Source organism: Perna viridis, chromosome 8 (assembly GCF_037379345.1).
Source record: "Perna viridis isolate PV_CMFRI_1.1 ecotype Kerala chromosome 8, ASM3737934v1, whole genome shotgun sequence".
NCBI classification, from domain to species: domain Eukaryota; kingdom Metazoa; phylum Mollusca; class Bivalvia; order Mytilida; family Mytilidae; genus Perna; species Perna viridis.
Window position 1 is genome coordinate 21,300,368 of NC_142452.1, and position 27,871 is coordinate 21,328,238.

General features: G+C 31.5%; 1 protein-coding gene across 4 annotated transcripts; it reads left to right on the top strand.

Annotated features, from left to right (window-relative positions):
• The first annotated feature begins 1,241 nt into the window (after window positions 1-1,241).
• LOC148609810 (cleavage and polyadenylation specificity factor subunit 6-like) lies at window positions 1,242-25,920 on the top strand. 4 transcript variants are annotated; one of them, XR_015914543.1, is made up of 17 exons: window positions 1,242-1,330; window positions 4,057-4,128; window positions 5,694-5,783; window positions 7,561-7,664; window positions 8,616-8,782; window positions 9,319-9,456; window positions 10,344-10,447; window positions 11,061-11,154; window positions 11,409-11,438; window positions 12,318-12,377; window positions 13,110-13,231; window positions 13,553-13,656; window positions 14,152-14,264; window positions 15,111-15,258; window positions 16,024-16,246; window positions 19,928-20,079; window positions 25,414-25,920. XR_015914543.1 is itself a non-coding variant. In XM_088541084.1 (16 exons), the coding sequence occupies exons 1-15, from the start codon at window positions 1,274-1,276 to the stop codon at window positions 16,244-16,246; spliced, it is 1,626 nt and encodes a 541-aa protein (XP_088397210.1). In that variant the 5' UTR covers window positions 1,242-1,273; the 3' UTR covers window positions 25,414-25,920. The 4 variants fall into 4 exon arrangements, 3 of the variants coding, with proteins under 3 accessions (XP_088397210.1, XP_088397212.1, XP_088397213.1); XM_088541084.1 differs by lacking the exon at window positions 19,928-20,079; XM_088541086.1 differs by lacking the exons at window positions 19,928-20,079; window positions 25,414-25,920 and adding an exon at window positions 16,573-19,921.
• Window positions 25,921-27,871: the final 1,951 nt, after the last annotated feature.

The window sequence follows — 27,871 nt, forward strand, 5'->3', positions numbered from 1 at the left end:
GAATCAGGATTTTAACTGAGTATGGGGAACTGAAGTATAAGAGTTGAAAAATCATAGGTTTTAATGCTATTGTATTCTGATAATAATCTTGAATTGATGGTTTCCAGAAGATCTTTCGAATTTTTCAGGATCCATATGGAATTAATACCAAGTGTCGTGATAGGACTGGAGACCCTCTTTGACAACAGTGAGTGTATATAATTTAATAGTTTTGAAAAGGTAACCAAGGGAACCAAGGTTATAGCAGTAATCAATTAAAAGAATGTAATCCAAGGCCAAAGACCAGACATGGAAAACATACACAATAAAGAACATAAAGTAACTAAAATCATATATACAAATTAACATAAGCAAATGAGCAACTCGGACTCCACTAAAAATTGGGAGCATGGACCAGGTGTACCGGTAGAGTAAGCGTCCTCTGCTTTTCTAGAAACACCCGCCGAGTTTCTCATAAAAAGGTAAGTCCGGGTAGTCGAAAGAGGAAAGGAAAACTATGACACGTTGAACAAATCAGTTTTCAAGGCGCAGATGGATACATCGTAATGATCCACGTGTTCATGATGACGACAATAAAACTTCTGTAGTAATGACTTCAATCTTGTAACAACATAACCCTGTTCGAGGAATTCTAGCGCTATGCAAAAAGTCTACGTAGTTTCGGCAAGCTCTGACATAACGTATCAGTTGTAATATGGACATTCCATACGAAGGTGCTGAAGGGATGTTGCGACAGATGAAAGGAAAGTTGACAATTCTTAAAGAAAAATCATCACGTTTGTCGTAAAGTTTGGTCAATAGTTGTCCTTTACCATCGATTTCTAAGTGTAAGTCAAGGTATGAGGCTGACTTCACAGTGTCTGTAATATCCTTTATCTCAAGTTCTTTGGGGTAGATGCGATGTATGAAATCCCCAAAATTAGGAAAGAGGTTTGGTGGTACATTTTGCAGATCCAGCTATGTAGCGTTGTTTGTATGGATTCTTGTGGAGGTTATGAATCCAGTACATTGATGATAGATCACAATCATCGTCTTTGGTAGAGATTCTGTCTGGTGTCACGATCAACATCTATATTCGATATGACCACAGTGTTTTTTCTCGCTTGACATTTGTGATGATGTTGAAGTATTCGACTGTCCTTTAAATTTGCACAAGCCAACAAAACAATGTGAAAAAAAATAAAATACAAAAAGTTATATTTTTTTCGTCCGGAAATTCACTGGTTCCGTCTCGTGAATTCTTCCGTTATTAAAATTATTTTATTGGAAAATCATGGCGGATGGCGTGGACATCGACCTTTATGACAACATTGAAGAAGGATTTGAACAGGTTCCCCCTTTACCATCATTTTATTTGTTGTGTATCGTCACAGCATGCCATTTTCACTTGTTACACTTTCATTCACCTTTAGCGCATCACAAATTCGCCGACGTGAAATTGTAAAAAATGCCGCCATTTTGAATCTGATTTTCGTGGAAGTTTGCACAATTTAATTATCAGTGTTCTATTATTGCTTTAAAAATTTAGGCTCCATGGTAGAACTGCAAATGAACATAAACTTTACCACAATTACGATCTATCTTCTTTTCAAATTTAACTAAGCTCTTCGGAAATTCAAAGTTTCTATTTGCCAAATGGCAAGGGGGACATATTTACTTTCCGACACCCAAGTTACACTTTTCCGGTTGTGAAATCACTAAATATCTTTGGAAGTCTCTATTGAGCTTTCGGGGGTTAAATTAAAAATGCATAGCAGTCAGAGGGTTTCTAAAAATTAAACCTGCTTTGTCAGCAGAATCTAATGCAACTATTTTCTCAAATTCAATAATGCAAACTTAATTTAAAACACTACCAGGTTATTAAATCCCATTTTTTTTGTAATGCATTATTTATTGCATATCCATGCAATATGAAAATAAAATTAAAAGTTCTTGCTAAACAGGTTGGGAATAAATCATAAAATTAAGGTTAACCCCTCCTATTTTGGGTACTTCCCATTGTGTATTTTTAATTACTTCAATAATTCTTAATATGAATTAATGTTAAAAGGTGGGGAAAATTGTGTAATTTTGATTGTTACATTATTCCATAAGTTAAGAGCTCAAATTAAATGCAATGTTTCATGGCCTGCAAAAAAGTTGAAAGTATACTTTCTCAGATCAGATACTTCTAATCTACTAACTTTTTTTTCTAATTTTGGTTTGTTGGGAAAACACAATATGAGGGGTAGTACACCAATTAGGTGATTGACCTTATTTTCAGAGCTTGTCCTTATCAATTCTCACTAGCAAGTAAATTTTCGCATATCTTGGTCATTTTGTTACACAGTCTGTTAAACTACATAGTTGTTTCCTCTACATTCCTGTTTTTCTTATTTAGTTTTTCCTTTTAGTTGAAACTGTGTTTTACATGTATGTTTAACAGATCATCTACATGTATATCAGAGTTGAAATGTGAATTGAAGTATTTAACAAATGGGTGACCAACAAATATGATTAATTGCCTACTTTTAAAAAACAAGAATTAAACCAAATTTAAAGCCATTTCTATTTATTAAAAAATATTAAGTATATTATCTTGAAGGGACAGGAATTTAAGGATACGAAAGCAAGCTTTTTGCTGGTTTCTAGGCTGTAACTTGTGTAAAGGTACCGGTGTAAGAACAGCTACAAACTTGTAATAGGCGTTTAATTTCTTTTTTTTAAATTGTTACATTGTAATTTCTGAATGTTTGATTGCAGGTATAAAGTTCTTGATCCTACATATTTTATTAGCTCACCTGGCCGTGTCCCAGGTGAGCTATTGCCATTACTTGGTGTCTGTCGCCTTTCGTTAACAATTTTTCAAAAATCTTTTTCGTCGAACTATATGAAACTTTGCACATATATTCCTTAGGGTATCTTGCACAAAAATTGTGTTAAGATTTTTTATCCATCTAAATACATGGCCGCCATTACTAAATATAGAACATAGGAGTCAGACTAGTTTTTCGCATATATCTCCAAAACCATTAGGTTTTGCCAAATCCTGAAGTGGGTGTAAGTATTCAGCTTGATGAGATCTATCTGTGGTCAAATTTTCATTTTTATCTGTTGAACCATTTAGGAGTTACTGCCCATTTTTGACGTTTTTTTTGTTGCTATTTTTAATATTTCTTTTAAAAATCTTTTCTTCTGATAGTAATAGACCAATGGAAACTAAACTTGGTATGAATGTTCCTTGGGGTATCTTGTACAAAAATTTGTTTTGATTTTTGATCAGTCAAAAAACCTGGCTGCTGTTACTAAATATAGAACATAGGGGTCAGACAGTAGTTTTTCCATATATCTCCAAAACCATTAGGTTTAGCTAAATTCTGATATGAGTAAAAGTGTTCAACATGATGAGATCAATCTGTGGTCAAATTTTCATTTTAATCTGGTCAGCCATTTAGGAGTTATTGCCCTTTTTCGATGTTTTTTTGCTATTTTTAATGTTATTTCTTTCAAAAATCTTCTCTGACAGTACTTGACCTATTGGAATCAAACTTGGTATAAATGTTCCTTGAGGTATTTTTCACAAAAGTTATCTTTAGATTTTTGATCTGTCTAAAAACATGGCTGCTGTTACTAAAAATAGAACATAGGGGTCTAACTGTAGCTTTTCGATTATATATCTCCAAAACCATTAGGTTTAGCCAAATTCTGACTTAGGTTAAAAGTGTTCAGCGTGATGAGATCTCTCTGTGGTCAAATTTCCATTTTTATCTGTTAAGCCATGTAATGATCCTTATAAGTCCTACCAAAGTGTTCTTGAGTCAAAATTGTTAGACAACTTCTTGTTAAATTCATTGCCATTGAAAGACAAAATTTAACAAGGTTAGTGATTCAGGCTCCAGTGAGCCTATTTTTTTTTTTAATCTCGGTCCAAATTCAGAACTGTAATGAAATTCAAATGTCTTAACATGTAACTATTCCAGTTCAGATCTCTGTGTACAACACTTTGTGAATCATTCACATTCATACAAATGCTGTTTTTAAATCTGAAAATTTAGAATTTTTCATTTTAATTTGCAGGAGGAATTTACTCAAGATGATGACTTATACAATGATGTAATAACAGCTTCGTCCTCAGCTGAATCCACTGAGGTTTGTAAGAACACATTGTTACAATATTGTTTTATACATGTACATATTTGTATAAGATCAAATTAGATGAATTTCTTGATTTTCTACTTTTCAACTCTTTGAAAATTATCTAGTTTCAGTCCTCGACGTTAGCCACTAGCCCGAAGCCCGGGGCGAGTAAAATCAGCCTCGGGCTAGTACAGTTTAAATGTCCGTAGCCCGACCGGGCTAGTCAGATTCGAGTTGTGAAGGTGTAAGATTAAAGTGTTTCAATGACCTACAGTATGTTGTTGTGTTTACATTCTGTCCGAAATATAATTACAAAGTTACGACAATGTCACTATTGTTTATTTTTGTCATTATTTACTTTCGCGACTTTTTGTCCTTTCGTGTCAAATCATTCGGAGTTAATCCTGACGATATCTGAAAACCGGGCGTTAATTAAAAACAGCAATATGCCGCAACGTTTATTTTATGTTGTAGTTACTATAAAAAACAATGATTAATAGTAAAACTAAATAAAAACTAATCAATTTATATAATAAAATCTTTTACAAATACTTGTAGGACAACATAATATTTAGTTGTCAAATTAAAATTACTGTGGTTCTTATTTTGATTTGAGGGTTGTTGTTGTCCATCGATAGTTTTCGGTATTGATAAATTCTTAATTTTTTTTCTGAATTTTTCGGGCTATTAGTTTTGAGTTCGGGCTTCCAAAAATTCAAACTTGCTAGCCCAAAAGGCTACTGGACAAAAAATTTGAAGGCAAGGACTGTAGTTTCTGTTTTGAAATAGTAATACCCAGATTTTTTCCGTGATTGTCCATATCAGGTATGCATTTGTTTAAATATCCCAATTCTTATCCAATGAGGAGTTGGAAATTTGATTTGTGTAAAAACTGCAAGGTTGAAGGAAATCTAGAACAAGACCAGTTACAAGATGGATTTCTGCTCCAATTGAAAAATATAAACCACAATTAGTAAGTTTACAGTAACTTGTAAATAGATTCTAGCCTTGAAAAAATTGTCATATACAAAAAAATTATTCCCGTCTTTCAGCCATTTTTTTTTTTTCTTTTAGATTGATTGATTGTTGGGGTTTAACGTCCGAACAGCAATATTTCAGCTATATTCAGATTATGATTATCTTTTAGAAGACATTTAACACTGATACTGATTGTTTAAAATCCATTCTGTATCTTAAGATAAAAAATATTTCTATTTTGACTTGGAAAAGATTTAATATATTTAGGCGGAGATGGTAACCCATGAAATTTTCAGTCAAATAGGAGCAGTGTCACAATATTAAAGGTTTCTACCAATTTAGATGTTTAAAAAATGAAAAAAAATATACCAGACCACTGAGGAAATCATTAAGAATTTGGGATACACTAATTGTGTCAACAAAAACATTTTTGTTCAGGATGTTTCTGTTGAAAATTTTGCAATTAATATTTGGACAAATGCTTTCTACCAGAACAAGCTGTGTTCTAACTTACATAGATTAACATTCAACTTTTATAGTGGTACTTTTTTGTTGAAGAAATATTTTTTGTATTTCATGTTTTGTATTTCAATTGATAGGTTATTGAGGAGACTAAATCCATTAATATATCTGTACCATCAGGATACAGTGGAAGAAGAATTAGTTTATATGTTGGAAATCTCACATGGGTATGTACATTAGAATTTTGTTTGTGGTACAAAAAAAATGCAATAAGAAGTAGTTCTGTCATTTAGGTTTAGATTTTTGTGTTCAGAGACAGTTCATCTGCCTGAGAATTTTGTCAGTGTTCTTTGCATTAACTTTCTGAATATTATATTACACATTATCAGAATTAATTCTAGTAATTATGTTAAGTTGGTTTTAAATGTAAAGCACCTAATGTATGACTTTTTGATCTAAAGTAAAAAGAAATATAGCTGCCTTTAGAATTTTGTGGCATTATAGCTATCATGGTGGTAAAAGAATTTCTCAGCGATTTGGAAGGTTATGTGCCAATGTGCAAATAGTGCATTGATACAAAAATGGCCCATAAAAGTGTTTATGCTGTGCACCAAAGTGGTGCTTTAATTTTCAGAACCTTGTACCATCTATCCAAAAATATCCACGTTATTTGAATAATTTGATGCATTCATTTTGACCAGAAACAACTTGGTTTTTTTTTGTTTTTGTTACGAGTCCTGTGACTAGTATGGTCTGTTGATTTTCTATTTTAGCTGTGATATGTCCATCAAATTTCCCTCAGTTAATTATAGAACAGTTAAATTTATCGACCAATCACACAGGTACCAACAATGCATTTGTTGTCTTTTTTATATCAACCTGTTCGCTATTCAGAGTCCTCCAAACATATTTTTAATCTTATTTGAACTAAATTTGAATAGAATTGTTGAGTTTTTTTATGTAACTCTTCAATAAAATTTTGTATTCAAGCTGAGAGAAATACTTTCATTTGTTTCTGGGTGGGATATGATAATTGTTATCAATTGATAATTGGCATTACGAAAATCACTAAGTACCAAAAAGGAAAAGAAAAATTGATTGCAAAGATTGAGATACAGTTTGCATAAAGTATGAAATTTGTCGATCTAATTTGTTTAAATCTTCAAATTGAAGCAGTTTTTCACAGTCTGGTACATTAGTTACAAGATAAATTTGTTCAAATATATGGTATCATAACAAATACCACGACTTGGTTTTGAATGTTGCTTTATGTTGAAAAAATTTTTGTACTGGTCTTAAGATGTAAAAAAGTTTTAAAGGCACCAAATTCAAAACGTTGCCCAAGAAAAAACTAAAAGATCTACTGGGACAAAAAATGCTCTTTTGATTTTACTACCACTTCTTTGAACAAATCTACACCCAGTCACCCCCTGAAGAAAATAATGACTATGAGGCAAAAACCAGTTAAAAAGATCAAACAAATAATTCATTAATTACCCAGTCTACAAGTAAAATGTACAAGCAATGTAAGTGTTACTTCCAGTTCCAAAAATGGAAGGCTGCAAAAAAAAAAAAAACAGACTGCTGAGAAGTGCAACATTTAATAGTGGACAGTTAACTGAACAGGGCATTGAACAGTGACACTTGTTCTTGTAAAGGGTTTTATGAAATTAAACAATTTACATCTTTTTCATTCAAAATAAAATGCTCCATTGGTATCTTTGATTTGCCTATTCTGGTGAAAAATGGTCCATTGGTGTGTTTTGAATTGAGGCCATAGTCACATTGCTAAAAAATCCATCCCAATCACTGATTTCCAGGAACAAAGATTTGTATATTGTGAATAGCATGAATATTGTATATAATGTAAAGTGAGAAAATCACAGGGAGGGGAATTAAAGCTTTCAAATTTGATCTCCTTGTAATGTTTTATTGGTAATTACATGTATTTGAAGATATATTTTTGTTTTTTATAGTAATTGAGACAAATTTTCATACTTTCAGTGGACAACTGATCAAGATTTAACTGATGCTATAGCTTCTGTGGGTGTGACTGATCTTGTTGAAATTAAATTTTATGAAAACAGAGCCAATGGACAGTCTAAAGGGTAATTTATCATTTGAATAATAATTCTAGGTTTTGCTTTTTATGTTGTATATCTTTAAAGTTTAAGGAGAAATTGTTTCATTTCAAAGTGTACTAAGAAGACTGAGGACTTGTTCTTGACCGAAACGTAGTTGGGGTATCTGTAGTACAATGGATATAGTGCTTGCCTTTAGCCACTAACCCAAAGCCCGGGCCAGTAAAAAAATTTTCTGGCTAGTGAAATGATGTGTACATTTCTCTATTATTTGGGCTAATCATTGAGAATTTTGAAGGAAAAGACTGTTGAGTGATAGAAATGTTTGATGATTTAGATTAAGACTTGAAGCTCAAAAGATTGTTTTTGAAATCATAAAATGCCAATTCTGTCTGCAAGTCTTTATCATAATCACTGAGTGTAGCAAAACATATTGAATTTACGAAACAACTTCAGATAAGGGTAACTAACTGGAAATGAAGATTGTTGTACCATCGGAAGTCTTATATATTTTTTCAATAAAATATACAAGACAAAACAACTTGCCTACCTACCAACCCTTTATTTTTGGCATGCTGTCATAAAAAACACAATTTTTAGTCCTAAGTGAGCATTTCCTTTCTTATTCAGAACAATGCATGAATATATTATTTATTTTTAAATAGTTTCGTTAATAGGTGACTTCATTTCTTATGCAGGGGTTTCATTTATTTTTTGCGATGCAGGTATCATTTATTTTGCAACAAGGTACTTTTAATCATTTTCTTTCTTAAACATAATGTGAAATTTAAAATTCTGGCGGTATCTTTCAGTACCTTAGACAAGTAAAAGTACCTGGTACCGCCTCTTAATGAAAGGCTTGCATATGTCTGTCCTTTTTATAGAGTTCTTGTCGGAATACTCATGTCAGTAATTTGCAGAAATTTTCCTTAATTTGTTTAGTTTAAACTTGTAAGTATCAAATTCTTTTACTTGCAGATTTGCTGTGGTAGTGGTTGGATCAGATAATTCTTCTAGACTAATCTTTGAAAAGTTGCCCAAGAAGGAAATCCATGGACAAGTCCCTCAAGTCACCAATGCTAACAGACAGGCCCTCAGTCAATTTGAAGCTCAGTCAAAGAAAGATGGTGGACCACCACAAAATGGTCAGTTAATTTAAGCCTGCAGTTTTTGTAACTTTTTGTAAAAATTTCTTTACACCTTTGATTTTGGACCTAAGTAGTAGAAAATATTGATGAATGGTATCTAGAAGAAAAACTTATTTCATCAATGTCACAAAATAAAATGTACATTACTGAACATGCTCTGTATATTAATGTTATCATGTAATGTCTTGTTTGTTGATATTGTGTGGTCATATTGATTTTTTGTTATTTTGTTATATGTTTAAGACTGGTATTGTTTAACCCCTGTGACAAGACAATCTTCAGTTTAATTGTTGCCCATATTTTACTTGTTCAAAAAACTTTTAAATGCTCCAAAAAATGAGGTTGTCAACAAAAAACAGATATCACATGGTTTCAAAAAAGGAAGAAACAGTATTTCATGAAAAACATCATGTTGTTTATGTGTTCTTGAGGTTAAACTGAAGATTACTTAAATTTTCATTGTAGTGACTGGTTCCCTATATTGTCTTGGATATGTTGGTGGTTTAATTGATGGTTTTCTTCTTAAATTCTAGGTCCACCTGGTCCCAGGCCCCAGCAGCAAAGACCACAAGGGGGTAAACACTTTATACCCCAACAGAACAGACCCCCTGGTCCAGATGGACCCCCTCCAGGACTTCCACCACCAGGAGGCCCTCCACCTGGATTTCCAGGTATGTGTACATTGTTCTATGATTCCAATGCATCTTGGGAGATGAATTCTTTTTAAAAGAAAGTAAGATTTTATTGATAATCTACTTTAAAAAGTTATTCTAATGATAAGGACCATATTTGCATCCCCAATTCATAGTAAAAAATAAATTTGAAGTAAATGACATAATACAATATGCACAGTTACACATGTAGTTGAATAATTACATTTTTGAATTCTGGAAAAATGCCAATTTTCTATGCTTATTTTGTTTATAAGGTCTCCAGCAACGTGACATGGGATATCTTAACTGATTTAGACTTTATCAAGGTGGCATTTTAAAATAATCATGAAAAGTTTGAGGCACCTTGAGTAAGCTGTGGGAATTCTTTTTCTTTAAACTTGAAAGTAAAACAATACTCAAGTGAGTGGAACCTTTGGTTTTTAAAATAATATAGCCAGCATTGTTTTTGTTACACTTTTCAAAAGTCCCCTCTCTTTTTGGATTTGGAAAAATGATTGGGAACCAAAATAGCTTGAGCTAGCTGTGATTTATTGGAATGTGATCATTTACTTGGGGAAACAGCCTGTTTCAGGAGGTAAAATCAAAGTAGCAAAATCACTGACAAGTTTTTAAATAATAATTTGAAATCCTTCTAGGTACAAACATTATTAATTATATTTTCAATTTAAAAGTATTTTTTATTCTTTCAGACTACTTTAATTTTTTATGATTAGTCTTTATTTATTTGTTCTGAAGGACCTGTAAACAATGGAGCAATCTATGTTGTTTTAAGCATAGAATGCATGGTCTTGGAGATTTTTAAAATGCAAACTATAATTTTTTCTGATGCATCATAAAATTTAATTGTTTGTATATCTAATAATGTTATATTTATTTTTTGACAGGAGGACCCCCTCCCAGGGGCATGCCACCATCAGGACCTCCACCAATGTCAGGTCCCCCAAATGGACCACCTCCAAGGTTTGGGGGACCACCTCCACCTGGCCCAGTATGTATAATGACATGAACGAAAAATGGGGAAAAATGTTTTTATAGTGAAATGAATTTAGGGAAACTTTGACAATTATGGCCTTGCAACTTGCAAAAAATTGGATTTTCTTGGTGCAAATCCAAATTACTAAAACAAGTAACAGTTTCTTATGTGCTGTGAAGTAATGTTATTATGTTTAGGAACTATGGAGTCATTTGTGTGTTGACCTTTCTGGTTCAGACACCGATTTTATTCAACGAAACCAAAGAAGTTTAAATATCAGGAATAATTTAAGGCTTCATTGAGTAAGCAGATACTTATGAGGTGGAAAAAAATGTAAGGGCTCTCTTTAGTAAAATGCATTACTTCATTCGGGGAAAAAGTCCTACAGATTGACTTTGTGTTTGTAAACAATAAGGCAACCCTTAAATAGTATGAGTAGAATGTGTTGTTAAATTTATGGTAAATGAAACATTGAATACTAAAAAAAAACTTGATTGTGTACATGGTTTCAACCTCTCAGACTCAGTGATTAAAAAAAACTTCAATTTCTGATTTTTGAAAGTTTATGTGTTTGTTCAATGTTACCATTGCGCTGTATCAAACATAATGAGTTTCTTTGTCTTTTTAGATGGTGAGAAATGGACCACCTCCTCCTTTCAGGGGGCCACCACCAAATGACGCCAGAGGACCACCTCCTCGTCCAGAGTGGGAGAGACCTCCAGGTATGGAATGATTTAAGTTTCCTGGGCTGACACGGTGTTAATTGCCTGAATTTAAAGAAATATAAAAATGAAGTGATTGGACATTATTCTGTCCTTTTAAGCATTAAGACTTCCTATAAGAATTATACAGATTTCTTCCTTTCATGTTTTAATAAGCCCAATTTTTCAGTTTTAAAATTTTATAAAATGTACTTGATTTTATAAGTAAATATATGAAGATAACTCCTTCATGTTCCTTTGTTATGATTTAAAAGGTTATTATGAGGCACCTCCTCACCCAGGAGGTAAGTTCTGTACCTCACACATCAGCAGCTTGGTTATCCCCCTTAGATTAAATTCATTCCTCTTTGTGATTTATAACAATAAGAAATAGTTTGTACTGTCACAAGTTAAATGTGATGCATACAATTCTGACTTATTTGTGTCTGAGTACTTAAAATACATGAATGCTAGTTAGATTATTAATTTTCCATACACCCATCTAAAGACTGTAAATATTGTTAAAAAAGATTCAGTTTTTAAGTAGTGCATTGTTCCAGACTTGACAATGTCTTTCATTAGTACTCTGTTCCATAGGCTAGCATCAGGAAATATTCAGTCTTTAATACATAAATTGTGTATGTGTTATTAGATTCATGTTTAATTCATAAAGAGGAATTCTGGTGTTGGTGCATGTTTTGATTTTGGGTTGGTTTATGGCAACATGTATGAAGGTTTTTAGGTCAGTAATCGAAAGATTTCAAACAAATTTTAATAAGTTGTGAAAAATATGTGCCTATGGTAAGGTACCTACTGGAAAAACAGTAACATTTGGTATAAAAAATTTGCATGTTAGTAAGCGAAAGATTTCAAACAAATTTTAATAAGTTGTGAAAAATATGAGCCTATGGTAAGGTACCTACTGGAAAAACAGTAATATTTGGTATAAAAAATTTGCATGTTGATATTTTCTTCGCTGCAGCAGAAAGCAGTTTCTTTATGTATCTGGACCTTAGTTGCACCTAGGCTACCAACCAAAGATAACTAAAAATAATTTCAGTCTTCAAACCAGTCAATAAAAATGAAAACTAAAATTTCCTATTGACAAAAGTAAATCGAACTTTTGTGGAGAGAAGACTTTACTTGTGTGCCTTGTTGAAGAATATTTGATGTTTTTTTGTCAGCATTCCCCCCTGGTGGACCTCAGCCTGTCCCCCCACCTGGAGCCAGGTTACCTCCACCAGGTAAGTAAACAGATGCTGTTGTGTAAGAAGCTTATTTATAATAGACTTATTTTCATTTTTACCATGACAATTTTTATGTGTTATGTAGAATTCTCTGAACCTTATTCCTTATAAGATTTTGGTTTGGCTTAAGGGTTTTATATTCTTTCAGTATTCTTGAATTTTTCTCCTTTTTTTGAGGTGATCACCAAGTGAAATAGGAATTCTGAATCCCCTTTCAAATTTACTTTTATACTGAAATAGAAAATGGAAACACAATTGGCGTCTTCTTGTATTTATAACCCCTAAATATATATGAATAGATACATGTATCATATACATCTATCACATTCTACTTTGAGCATGATCCAAAACAATTGTAATTAACATGTTTATATGTACTTGTTCTAACCTTGTCACTGCATGAAAATGACATTGTGGTGGTTTGTCATAATTTTGTATTTTAATATATTACTTTAACCTCATAGTTTGTTAAACTGGATACATCTCACACATGCATACAAACATGCCAAAGGCAATTTTTTTTTAAACATCTTGCTCATGTGAACACTAGATCATAGGCAATTTTAGGAAGGCAATACAAAACATAGTAAAAAGAATAAATTACTGTTTTGCATTATCTGATTGATAATGCCATGGAATACATGGGCACATGTAGCTTTCTTTGTAGGTTGTTGAACACAGGAAACACTTCAGAATGGAAAAAAATTCAATCTTTTATATGTTTTGTAGGTATGCCTCCAGCGATACCCCCGACATCTCTCCCCCCTCCAGGGCATCCTGTGGCCCCAGCACCACATGTCAATCCTGCCTTCTTTCCTCCACCACATGGAGCACCACCACCAGCTGTTGCAGTAAGTATAATTGGTAAAATGTCTACTTCTGGGTAAACAGATAGCCAATATAAACATCAAGAAATTGGGGGTTTGTTTTGCTTATCTTAATAACTGTAAATGACTTCTATAAGGTCTTGGGAAAGTAACATGTTGCTTGGGCACTTCCCATAGAAGAAGCAGTTTTAGGCTTAATCTACCACCAAATGTGTCAAAATTAAAAAAAAGCCTTCCCTTATACCTCACATGATTTAATATTTGTTTGATTTCGATTCTGTAAATAATGAATTGATGCATTGTAAGTAATTTTTTATATGGTTAATATGTCTTTTTTTTATTTAGCCAATTCACCCTGGAGGTGATCCATATGGTCGACCTCCACCAGTATCTTATCCTGCTGATCCCTACAGCAGACCACCAGATCATTACTCTAGACCACCAGAACGGTACTTTTACTATATTCATTTTAGCAGTGTACTAATTTTCATTATTTTTGCATCTGTCAGTAAACCATGAAAAATGGTACCCATGAAATTAATTTTCAACACTACATAATGCTAATCATTTTTGTAATCCACTAATACTGATACTCAAGAGTTGTGTGGAGGAGAGTACAGGCAGTATATATATGTGATAAGGTCGAAACTTAGGAATATTGGTGATCTGCCATTAAGGAATGAATAAGGTTCATAGCCTCATTGCACTGAACAGATGCCAGAATTTTTTTTTTTGAAGCTTCTTTATGCTGTATTCTGAGACTGGCAGTGCTGCATACTGTTAACTGTTAAATAAGTTAAATGGCAATTTTAATCTCATGTTATGAGGCAATTAACCTTTAACAACACAAATAAAGCACTATTATGAATTCATTCTTTCCTTAGGAATGCTATTATTTGTATGTCTCAGTAGTTCTTTGAAGTCATGATTTTTTTGTCTTACAGATCTGAAGCTGTGTCACCAGCCCTCAGTGAACAAGAATTTGAAGAGATTTTCCAGAGAAACAAGACAGTCTCCAGCAGTGCTATTTCAAGAGCTGTACAAGATGCCAGTGCTGGTAAAATAACATTTACATATTCAATTAAAGCACCTTTTCATTATTTTTCAGTTGATCAAATAGTCTTATCCTGCATAAAATATATATCAATTGCTACACAGAGATGTTTACTTTGAAATATCCTTGATTTATATGGATTTTCTCTGCATTTAAGAAGGGATCATTTTCTTCCGTAGTAAACTGATTTTCACTTATTCAAATCCAGACTTTACTATTATCATTCTTTATTTTACAGTATATCATTTTGTACTTTAAAGAGTATCAAATTTTTTGGTCACACAATTTCATTATGAAAAAAAAATTATTAGCTGCTTGTGCTGATTAAAAGAAATGTCTGAATTGTGGAAACACTGTTCACATTCTTAAATAAGTTTCCTCTCCTTTCCTTCAAAATTCTCAATGACTAGCCTGAATAGTGGAGGACTGTATAGGATTCATCTAGCCAGAAACAAGAAAAATACACATCATTCCACTAGCCTGAATCAATTTTCACTTGCCCTAGGCTTCAGAGTAGTGCTTAAAGAGGAGCACTGGGTTTCTGATGAATACTATGAATAAAATTGAAATTCTACTTCTATTGCAAAAGTAATTAAGGGAACTAAGGTTATAGCGGTAATCAAAAGAATGTAATCCAGGGACAAAGACCAGACATGGAAAATAGACATACACAACAAAGAACATGAAGTAACTAAAATCATACATACAAAGTAACAAAAGTAAATGAGCAATTCGGACTCCACTAAAAACTGGGAGCATGGACCAGGTGCACCGGTAGGGTAAGCGTCCTATTATTATCAATTATGCCAATCTCAAATCAATCAAAAAACATTTCTTTGACTTTGACAGGAGAGTTTGCCAGTGCAATAGAGACTCTAGTGACAGCTATATCTTTGATCAAACAGTCTAAGATAGCAAGTGATGACAGATGTAAAATCCTTATTAGTTCTCTTCAAGATACATTACATGGTATTGAGGAGAAATCTTATGGGTCTAAGTATGTTTTAGTTATTTGAAAACAGCATCTCAGATTTTTAAGGGAGTTTCTATTGCTGTTTCTTTTTAACAAAATAAGAACTCTTTTCATTACTTTTAAGGCTGCAATTCAGGTGAAAAAGATTAAAAACCAGTCCATATAAAATTCTGACACTGTCCACATTAAAGTGATGCATGATAAAAAAAAAAAACCAAACAAATGAACAAACAATGCTTATTCAATCTACATATGCTATATTTTTATGTAACAGTTGTCCTTTCCATACTCATATCTGTACTTTTGAGAAAATCATACATGTATCTCCCACTAAAATCAACTAAATGGAGCTCAATCAAGAATAATAACTCTTGCCAGTCCTAATTTCAGATACAATCTATATGAATTTTATCACGTAAGCACAACTCCAAAATGAAAAACTGTGACTGGTTAAGTGGTCTGTAACTGTTTCTGAATAAGAAATTAAAGTGAATTTGGTGGGTTTTTGACATGCATGAATCACCTCCTGTCTGATTTTTATAAAGACTTCTACTTACAAACTTAATTTTATCTTCATGTAGTTTAGATTTTTGTTAAAATTGTTCAAGAAATTTTATTGTTGTAATATAAAATTATAATAATACTATCTATTACAGACAACAAATACTACATGCTGAATTAATAACTCGCTTTAAACCATTCTTACCATTGAATTAGTTCATTATAGAGGACTATTTAAATGCATTTGTTTAGTTCAATTCTACAATTAAGGCTATTGAATATTTGAAGGAGTAGTTCAAGAAGGTCAAGATCAAGAGAAAGGGAGAGAGAAAAGGAAAGGAGAAGTCGCAGTCATAGATCCAGGAGTAGAGATAGAGGAGAATACAGGGAGAGAAGTAGAGAAAGGGATCGCCATTATGAGTCAGAATCGTCACGGTCCTCACATAGATCTGACAGGGATCGTGATAGGGATAGAGATAGGGATAGGGAATACAGTAGCAGACGACATTAGGTAACTATGGTCACCTTTAAACTTTTAATAAATTACAATATAATGGAGCACTTTATTTGAGTTTTAAAGTGGTCCATTCTTTAAATATGATGAATAGTTAGGTTGCATCCACAACTTCTCTTCATGAATCATTTCCTTTAGTTGTCCACAAAGAAGAAACAAGAAGCGTAAGGGGCAGATAATATGAATTTTAAGGTAAGTGGTTACATGTGCTTTATGTTATAATAAAAAAACATCTATGATAGGGACTTTAACTTACAAATAAAGTAGGAAAATTTAACTTAAAAGTTTCTTTTTTTTTTTAATTTAATACATTTCTTTTACAGATATGCTGAATATGAATACTGCTTGAAGAATTTTTGTTTCTACGCAAATTAGTCAAAAAAGATAGTGTTTGGAGACAGTTATTCTTGGGATTTGAAGAATTTTTTTGTTGTAAAGAAAATATCCATTCCTGTGAAATTATATGCTTATTTTAAGTTTTTTGTAAAAAAACATAGGAAAGTATTTGGCTTGTAGCAACTGTTCATATTGATTCTGATGGTTCTTTCTGTTATTTAAAAGTTTTTGTTATAATTCAAGAACTTATTTTTTACAAACTGACTCAATGTTTTTTTTTTGTTTTTTTTTTTACAAAAGATATATAAAGCTTATGTTGAAGCAGTGAATAGGCTTTTGAAAACTAAGACAATTTGTAAGAAGCAGTTGCTACACAAAATTCAATTGGTGCCTTATCTCACGTCTTTCTTTTTTGTTGTTAATATTTATTGTTAAGTTTTTGTTTTATTCATATTGGTGCTATTTTTACACATATTTTACAAAGAAACTTTTTATGGTATTTTTTTACCCATTTTTAGAAATTTTTATATAAGTGTTTTGCTGACAAATAACCATACACGTGTTCAATAATACAATTGTCTTTCCTTTCAGACTATTAGATATGAAATATAATACTTTTCTGAATTATTGAAACAGAATTTTTTTTATTTTCATCTATACACTAAATGGCCACAGAAGTAATGTAAAATTAGCATTCTCCAATAACTGGAAAAAAGAAATTAGAAAATTCTTTATAACGGTTGTTGTTTGCTGTTTCATGTTGATTTAGAAAAGTATCAATTTCAAATACAGAGGTTTCTCACATTTATTTATTATGTATACATTTTTATATTCTATTTAGAGGATTTGAAAATTAAATAATGTGAAGTAATGTATGGGGAACTAACTGATTATAGAAAAATTAACTAACATAATTTTATTAGCCCACCTTTGAAGAATGGACATATGTATAGCAGATATGCTGTCAGTCTATCCGTCCATCCCTAGTCCCATCTGAAATGAATCTTTAAAAACTATTTATCTCATAATGCTTTTGAATTGTTGCATTTCAGTTTAATTTACTGGGGATTCATCTTGTAAAGTCTGGACTTAGCCATTTGTTGACCAAAGAGGACAGTTCTATCTGAAGCAACATAATCACTTGTTAATTTGAAAGTAGTATCAGATATATGTAGATATGCATATCATTGGAGTTGTTTTCTTACTTGAGAGACAACATGCTGTTTGACATATATTATATTTTGACAAAATTGTTTCTAGGTAGGGGTTTCTGTGATATCCTTTATGACCTATGTTCACAGGTTTTTTTGGGCAATGTTGTGTTTAAAATCTAAACTTGTTAAGATAAATTACATGTAAGACATTATTTTGGTAGGTTACAAGATTTAAGAATTTTTTTTATTTGGCTATTATGCAGCCTTAAAGGATTCCTAACAATGCTTTAATAAGAATCAGTCCTCTGAATAGTATATATTCTTAATACTGGAATCAACCCTATGCCTTGAAATAGTTTGTATTATAAATAAGAATAAGAATTTGTATACATGTACTAAATGCAGTATAAAATGCTTTAATACTAAGACAAAAATATTGAATTGCAGTATATTAAAAAATACAAACTATTTCTTGTTTGTTATATATAATTGTCATTTTGTTGGTTACATGTGGTAAGTATTGTATTCTGTCTTCACACAAAAAGATAAGACTGGATAAGGCTGTTCAAGTCAAATGTACAGATCACTCATGAAATTTACTCACTACAATTTGATCAGTAATAGCATGTTTACAATTATAAATGTGTAGTCATAGAAGCTTTTTCTGCGGAACTGATTTTAATTTGTGAGCCTTAATTAAGTACATTTATGCCATTGTTCTCTAAAGGGCACTGATGCTTTTAAGTAGCTGTCTTTGTAAGAATCATGCAAAATTTGAAAAAAAATGATACACCCCCAAAAAAGGCTACATATTTTTATTTTTGTAATTAAGTTGTTTTATGGGTCTATACTATGGATTGTGTAATTATTCATTCAAATCTGCCTGCTCTTAGGAGATAATCCACATTGAAAGTCCAGTAGATTCTATTGTATTTGAGTGCCATTTACAGAGTTATCTCTCTAACTTTGAAATCTCCAGTGCATTCTATATAATTTTTATCTCCTAAGAGCACGGGTTATATGAAAAACCAAATGTTAATTTCTGTTTACTATAACATTTCAAACAAAATATCAAAAAAAAATATGTAGGCTTTTTACCCATGAATCACATTTTGCATGATTCTTAGCTGGAGTGCTACTTAAGAAGTAAATGAAAATCATAAGTAACAGCAGAGATAATTTTCTGTATTTTTTTTACAATGTTTGATTGCAAATTACACTCTATGGATTATGAATCTCACCAAAGTTCCTATGTCAAAATCATACAAAAATCTGAATTTTACGGCTCATTTTCCATAATATACAGTCAAAAAGGGATTGTCATTAATTAGAATAAAAACACTTAGGTCTGTAACAATGACTAACAGAGCATCAAAAAAACATTACACTTATTTGTTAGTATATGTATGGACACTTAGGTAGGAATCTTGTTCTGTCTTCTGCATGACTTGAATCTAATGTAAAATGTTGCTTCATGTACTTTCATACTTAGGCTATATAGTGTACATAATTACAAAATTAAGATGATTTTACATTTATACCCATTCAGATTTATTTGAAATGTGAGAAACCTTTGAAGTACTGCATGTGTTTTTCTTATTGCTAGTCTGAACAGAAAATATAATCTGTCAAAATTTTGACTTCTGATAAGAAACACAGATGAAGTATTGTACTGAGTATTATGGTATTTAATTTTTTGTATAGAATGAAGCAGATTGGTTTATTGGTAAACTCTACTTTTTTCCTTTGATCTTAATGACGGATATTTCTCTGTTTCTTGTACATGACTTGTATATTTGAAAATATACTTCAGAACATTAAGAATGATTGTGATGTATCTTGATCATTTTCTGTAGAGTTTTAATTGATGTCACCCACCAACAGTGTGTAGTCGCACTATTTGGTTATGGTCCCAAAAATGAATTTAAATTAAAATGAATGGAAATGCCCATAAAAATTGAATTGCTGATAAACAGTATAGTATTTACTTTTGGTTTGTTCTAATAGTATCAAAATGGGAAGTAATATTATTCTACAGGGATGATTTTTTTCCGCTTTTTAGTGGAATTGCACTGATTACATCATTTGCATATTATCTTTTACCTTTCTGTTTCATTCTATTAGGACCTTGTTGTGATATTAGATATACTTAAATGACAACTGCTCATTTCAATTATACATGTTACAGATATTCGGTTTTGAGAATTTTACAGCAAGTACTATAGTGAACCTCAGGGAAAAAGAGTAATTTCTTGATTGAATGACAATCACAAGATGAAATTCCTTAGGTGATAAACTGAACAATTGTCAAAAAGATTTAAATTTTCATGACATTATTCTGTAGGTATTAAAATCTGTATCTGATAGAATGTTTAAGTCTTTTGGTCAGTTGTCCAATTATTCATCAAGGAGGTCCGTTGGGTGATGGTCATTTGATGAAGGGAGGAACAAATCATTTTCCTGAAGTTGTCTATACGAAACGCTGTAATAATACTTGATAGCTATAGCACTTCTATATAGAAAATTCACTATTTACCACATTAGCTCAAGGAAATTTGTCAGAATTTAGCCAACTTTTATGAACAAATTAGCAAAGACTACAAAATGATTCATCAGAACACAATTTATGATATAACCTTCATTAAAAACCATCAAAATGAAGCAATAAGGTGTGTTCAGGTCTTAATTGTAATGCATGTTTGTTGCCATTCTGTTTTCTTATTCAACAGTAAGATAGGATTGACGCTTCATATATAATACAGGATTATGTGAGTGAATTGGATACTTCTTGATTCAGGACTAATGATTGTTAGTCATTTAGGAGCCTTTGAAATGTTATGCATTTATTTACTACATTTGACTACTCTATGACCATACAAAACTGTTGGGTTGTTTGATACAAGAAATATATGGGTTGTATTTGAAGGGAAAATGAGTTTACTGGTAAGACATTAGTATATATCCCTGTAAACAGATATTTGCTACCTCAAATTATACTTATGTAACTAGAGTTCGGAATAAATATTAGACATCTTTAAAGATTTAAGACTGTGAATCTTTGAATAGATTCCCATAGTATGTGGTTATTCAGTGAAATTTGACATTATAGAATGTTCAATAAAAGTAGGGATGTCATTTTTCTGTGGATTAATTGATTTGCACTTGTAGAAAACCAAGATGTATTTTTACTTCAAATTTGTCTGTATCTGCTTTCCCATTGTTCCATATCTTCATCCCCATTTATATTTCTGATTGATTTGATAGGAGAAAAAATATCATATAGACATGTAATATTGAGTGGATGGATGCCTTTAATGTCAATTCCTACTGAAATTTGCTAACAATATGTCAAAATGTTCCTCATGAATGATGTAAGATGACTAACTCAATACAATTAATCTATGGATGTGCCAGAAGTAACTTTTGTGTCTTTTGTGGAGTTTTCACTTTATTCTGGAATTGTTATTACTGCCATTTGACATGCATTTAACTAGAAATTTCATTATAAAACTAGTTTTGAATATGAGGATAATTGGTCTACATCTTGTTGTTCAAGTATTTTTCTAAATGTGGTATGATACAAAGCTGTAATGCAATCTGTATCTATCAGAGAAGTTTTTGAACAACTTGCTGTAGTTCTCTACTTTTATCATTCATTTAAATGTTAATTTAATACAAACTTTCCCAGGTAAGTTTGAAAACATGGGATGCGAGAATGATATACAATATTGCCTGGTCTCAATTCTTTCATGAAAACTTGTAAAGTTGATATTACTTGTCATGACAACTATTAATAACATCAATGATAACTAAACTGTTGAAATCATATTGAAATTCTAATAGTTAAAATATTGATTTACCTTTCTTTTTTCACGTTACATTATAGTAGAAGTCTATGCATTTATATAAGTACATTTTTTAAGGCAATTTTGAATTTGAGCGTCCTTACGTTCCAAGTTCAGTACTCAATGAAGTTAATTTGCTGTTTTTCTGTTGATTAATAAGACATGAATATTTAAAAATTAAATTGTGACTATTTATTTCAAGGGGTCATCTTAGAGTGAAAGCATGAAGGATGGAGAAATATAGAAGTGGCATTGATAGAGAGGAATTGATAGAGAGGCATTGACATGTGCTTGTAGAGAAATTCTAAAAATATTTTTTATTGGTACTTATAAGTTGGTATTACACACAATTTCTACTTTCTTCAAAAATAGGTTGTTTGTAGAAAATTTTCTGTCCTTATTCTGTAAATGATTTATGTTTATTTTTTTTCTCTTAATCCTTTTATGTATCTCTAAATACTGACTTTCTGTATTTTTCAATGTGAATATCTTGCTGTGTGCATTGTTGACAAATTTTTATTAGATTTGATCGAATAATTCATTGCATTCTGACTTATTCCCTTATAATATTGTAGAGATATGTGGATCATTGAAATGATTTAAGATTTTTCAATTTATTTCATACATAGATTATTTTTTTACTGTCTTTAAGTAATTATTTTTGAAATATACTGAGTCTCAGAATGATTGTGTGACGAACATAGTCTAGTTTGATATTTATAGTGTGCATAATAATTTCAGTAAAAAATATTGTTAATTATAATCTATAAAAGTTATATGAAATTGCTCATTGTAGGTTTATGTAAATTAATGCCCTTAAATTCTGTTCCTAAAATTAATCTTTAAGTTACCATAATTTCAAGAAATTGTATAAAACATTATTGTGAATTAGTGGATTTCTTTTCATACGTAAACTGAGCAAGAGTTGTGATCTGTATATGTTGATTACTGTTCTACCTGTGTGTCAGTGTATTAAGAAACCTATAATATTATTTGAGTTGTAAACTTTCATATTGACACTCATGTTGCCTATAAGTAGTGATACCTGTCATATAAACAGAGATTGTCATTTCATCATACAGCTTAGGCCAATTTCCCTTGTACCTGTAATTAATAGTTTATGTAGCCTTTTAGCTTTAACTTTATAGATATACATTTTACTCCTTCTTCTACCTTTTTAAGATTTTATCTTTTTTTTACATAAGAAATAGTCTATTTTACAAATGTATTTACCTCACCTACAAAATTTGGAGTTTTTAGATTGTTGTCTGTCAAACCTCAGGTGTAGGCTTGCTCAGGTGTAGGCTTGCTCCAAACCATTTTTGGTGCATAATTTGATACATGTTTGTAATGGAATCCATATAAGGGTTCTAAAATACATTTACTACTTTGTTTGCTTCTTAATTTTGGCAATGAAATCAAAAAGTACATTGTTTTCTTTGTATTGTTTCTGTCACCAGTTTTTTTTTATTGTCATTACATTCATATAGTATACTTGTGTGTAAAGATACTTGTGAAGGTCAGAGTATGTTTGTGTGTTAGAGATATTGGAAGGTGAGAAGTTAAGTCAACAAGTTTTTTTTTCCAATAGATTTTGCTGTGCCTTTATGGAAGTTGAAATATTAGTAAATGGAAAAATACTGTGCTCAACTTTTGTTTGTACTACTAATGTCTTCTTTTTTTTTTTTATTTGTTTGGAATTATGTTTAAATTTTTTAACTCTTATTGACATCAAAATTTGTTACTAATGTCCGTGTACTACTTTTTGGATTCTGAGATTAGTGATTATTTACTTGCAAGTTTTGTACATCATTTTAATTATTTATAACTTTGGTTATTGCTTGTTTTTTTAAAGACTAATTGAAAAAACAGTTAATGTACCTAAACTTGTTAAAATTTGAAGATGAAGCAAACTTAATACATGTAGTTGCTTTGTAACAGTTGTTGTGTGATAGTGTACTGGTATGTATAGAACATGTGACTATTGTGATGAGGGAGTCTTTTGAGGGTGTGTGTTGAGATTCTAAGTGTTTGTAAATGTTGCCTGTTCCAGTTATACCAGAAATACTAGCGCTTGTACTTTAGGTGTACTTATCCTTTTATCTTAACCCTGCATTAATCTTCCTGTCACATATTGAGACTATCTTGGAATTAATTGTGTGGTTGTGTGAACTTATAAGTGTGAATCTTCAGTATAGTTTATAGTGGACTCGGTATTGTGTGATAGAGATGTTAGATAGCTAGTTATCAGTTAAAATTGGCCATCAAAAATTATTGGGTATCAATGTCCAGAGTAATCTCCAACCATTATGAATATGTTCCAAGGCATTTCTGTTAAACTAATCAATAGTTTCTAAAACTGGTAATCATTGAATAAGGGTAAGCTGTTATAGGAGTCTACATTTATTGGTGTAAAAAGTTGGGAATTATGTAATACTCGATTTTCATGTGTAATTCTACATTCCTTTTACTTGTAATTCATTGTAGTATACATGTAAAACATTTGAACTAAAAACTCTGCACAGTTATTCATCCATTGTGAGCTAAGTATCTATCTCATTGCTGCAGATTCATAATGCTTTTAAACTCATTTTTCTGATAGTAACATGGGAAAACAGCTGTATGAATCTGTTAGTCAATATGTCATAAAAGGCTTCTGTTCATGTGTGACATGTGAATTTATCATTGAAATCAGAAGATTTAAGTCTGTTTTGTTTGTGGAGTAATAATTTAAATATACATTAATGTAAAGATGGTTAATTATAGTACTCAACATAGTGTTATCTTCTTGAATTGCTTGGAGAGTGACAGAAATTTCTAAAATATATTTAAAATTTATCTGTTTTTCTTTTCATTTTTCACCTTTTCAAAGAATGTGCAGGCAGCATAAGAAATTTTGAACATTTTTATTTCTGAGCCCATGTCATAAAGTATCGCACTGAGTTTTCTTAATTCTACTGAACTTGAAAATTGACGAATCAGATGAGTGTAAGAATTTAGGACATATAGTAGAAAATGGAGAAAATTTCTTATTTAATATTTTATATGACAATGATACCATTTGATAGTCTCTCTGAACATTTCAAGGTGACCTTGTGTTGAGTGGGTTGACCTGGATTGTATCGTTGCCATCTATCAGACATGTTGTGTTTTACACTGAAATGTTATGATTAGTTCTTGTATCAGACTGACTTTATCATGTTGAGTTGATGAAGTCTGCTAGTTATGAATTTCAGTGTTCTTAGTAATGAATTGACATCAAATTTATTTTTATGGTCAAATCTGGTGTCTGAAATTAAACGATTTATCAACAAACTTTCAAATTCTAATTCCACTACAAAAGTTCAGTTATTGAATTAGTATTGTTTTTAATTATTCAAGCTGAACACATTGGGTTATATTGTGATTTGTATTGCTAGATTTGACCATGACTTTCATGCATTTGTTCTTATGGGTGAATGTTGTGTATAGCTAGGAGTTGTGTTTTAACTGAAGGCCAATGGTAACATGATACTATCAATTCCTGCATAAAGATATATGTATGTCTGTTTGCAATAGAAAACATATTTCTTAAACATATTTTTGATAAAATTGAGAACAGAAACCAAAGACATGTTGTATAGAATTAAGAAGACTAAAAAAAAAATAATCAAAAAAAGTATTTATAGGCTTATGTGGGAACTGATAATGTAGCTACTGTTGACCAAATGTAAATTAATAGTACCATGTCTTGTTTTATATTGTTCTCTTTCAGGCTAGTATTCAGGTAAGACATTTATATGTTTGTATCATAACATTTGTAAAATTCAGCTTTGTCATCTCTTTGTAGGTTTTCTTTTGACGATGTAAAAAAGACTTGTACAAGTTTCCACAATTATCATGTATGGTAATTATTCTGCTTCATATAAGTGTTTGTAAATCTGAATCATCTAGATGTATGATTTGCTGTAAATTCACATGTGATGGGATGTATAAATATTGACTAGTGCCCATAGAAATTATATTGAGTCAGCAATGCAGGAAATCATCTTCTACAAAGATCATCAGTCTATCATCAAATTCATTCATCTGTCAACATTTCTTCGTGGGATTCTTCAAGATTTCTTCAAAGACACAGATGAAACAACAACAGAATACAACTGTTTATTTTTTGATCAATACTCTTAGGAATAAGCAGAATTTGATTCTGTTTTTCAACACTTTTTAGTCATACAACATGGTACAGTGAATATTTTAGGAATATCATTTCAAATTTTATTTCAGGAATTTTCATCACCCATTAGGAGATGTTTTATTTTTTTTAAACATCATCGGTAAATAAATGTCGTAAATTTTTTGTTTTTGTTTTTGTCATTTCTACAGATTGCTCAATTTTGTGTACATCACAATTTGGGAATGGATATATTTTTAGCTCACCTGGCCAAAGACCATGTTAGCTATTGCCATCACTTAGTGTTTGTTGGCATTCGTTGTCATCATTAACAATTATACAAAACTCTTCTCCTCTGAAACTACTTGATTCATTAGAACCAAACTTGGTATAAATGTTCCTTGGGGTATCCTTCATAGAACTGATGTAGGAATTTTTGATTCATTGAAAAACATGGCTACCATTACTAAAAATAGAACATAGGGGTCAGACAGTAGTTTTTCACATATATCTCCAAAACTATTAGGTTTAACTAAATTCTGATGAGTGGGTATAAGTGTTCAGCATGATGAGATCTATCTGCGGTCAAATTTTGTTTTTAATCTGTTAAGCCATGTTGGAGTTATTGCCCTTTTTCAACGACTTTTGCCATTTTTAATGTTATTTCTTTCAAAAATCTTCTCTTCTGACACTACTTGACTAATTGAAACCAAACTTGGTATGAATGTTCCTTGGGGTATCATGCATAGAACTGATGTGGTGATTTTTGATCCTTCGAAAAACATGGCCGCCATTACTAAAAATAGATCATAGGGGTAAGACAGTAGTTTTTTGCATTTATCTCCAAAACCGTTAGGTTTAGCCAAATTCTGATGAGTGGGTATAAGTGTTCAGCATGATGAGATCTATCTGTTGTCGAATTTTTGTTTTAATCCATTAAGCCATTTACTAGTTACTGCCCATTTTAAAAAATCTTCTCAGAAACTAATTTACAGAATTCAGTGAAAGTTGGTATTTTCTTTTAAAGGGCATCCTTAACAAAATGACCGTTTGGATTTTTGACCTGTGAAAATGCATGGGCGCTGTTACTAAAAATTGAACATTGGGGTCAGACAGCAGATTTTTGCATATATCTCCAAAACGGTTAGGTTTAACAAAAATCTGACATGGGGTAAAATTATTCAGCATGAAGAGATCTATCTGTGGTCAAATTTTGATGAAAATTTGTTGACCCATGTTGGAATTATTGCCCTTTTTGGACTTTTTTTCTGTTTATGTTATTACTTTAAAAAATCTTCTCCTCAGAAACTGCTCTACAGAATTCAATGGAAGTTGACATTTTAGTTTCATAGGGTATCCTTAACGAAATGACAGATTTTTGATCGCTGAAAAAACAGCTGCTGTTTCTAAAAATAGAACAATGGGGTCAGCAGATTTTTGCATACATCTCCAAATCTGTTAGGTTTAGCCAATAGCTTTCAATCGCTGAAATGATCCTTATTATAAGGCTTACAACTGTATCCAATGAATCATATGGAGTCAAAATAGTCTGACTACTCCTTGTTAGAGTTATTGCCTTTAAAAGGCAAATTATTAACCAGGTGAGCGATTCAGGCTCCTAGCAGCCTTTTTTCCATTACTTTTTTTTATGGAATTTCTGAAAGAGTAATTAAGGGGAGTAAGATTTGAGCGGAAATTAAAAGAAAGTAATCCAAGGATAAAGCCAAGACCAGGAAAACACACACACCATAAAGAACATAAAATAACCAAAATAACAAGTACACAGAAACAAAAGTTAATGAGGAACTCGGACTCAATTAAAAACTGCTTTTCTAGAAGCATAATTGTAAGAACAAAACGACTGCGTGGTATGGCATAATGGAAGGAAGAGTTGTTATATGAGAACTCCATACACAGGTGCTGAAGGAGTCTTGTCACAGATGAAAGAAAAGTTGACAAAAAGGAATAAGAAATTGTGTTAGTGGGATAGTTTTGTCAAATGTTTTCCTTTATCATTGATCTGTAAGTGAAGGTCAAGCCATAAAGCTGACTTCACAGTGTCTATAGTGTCCTTTATCTTAAGTTCTTTGGGGATAGATACAATACATAAAATCCTTGAAACAAGGATTGTTTAATG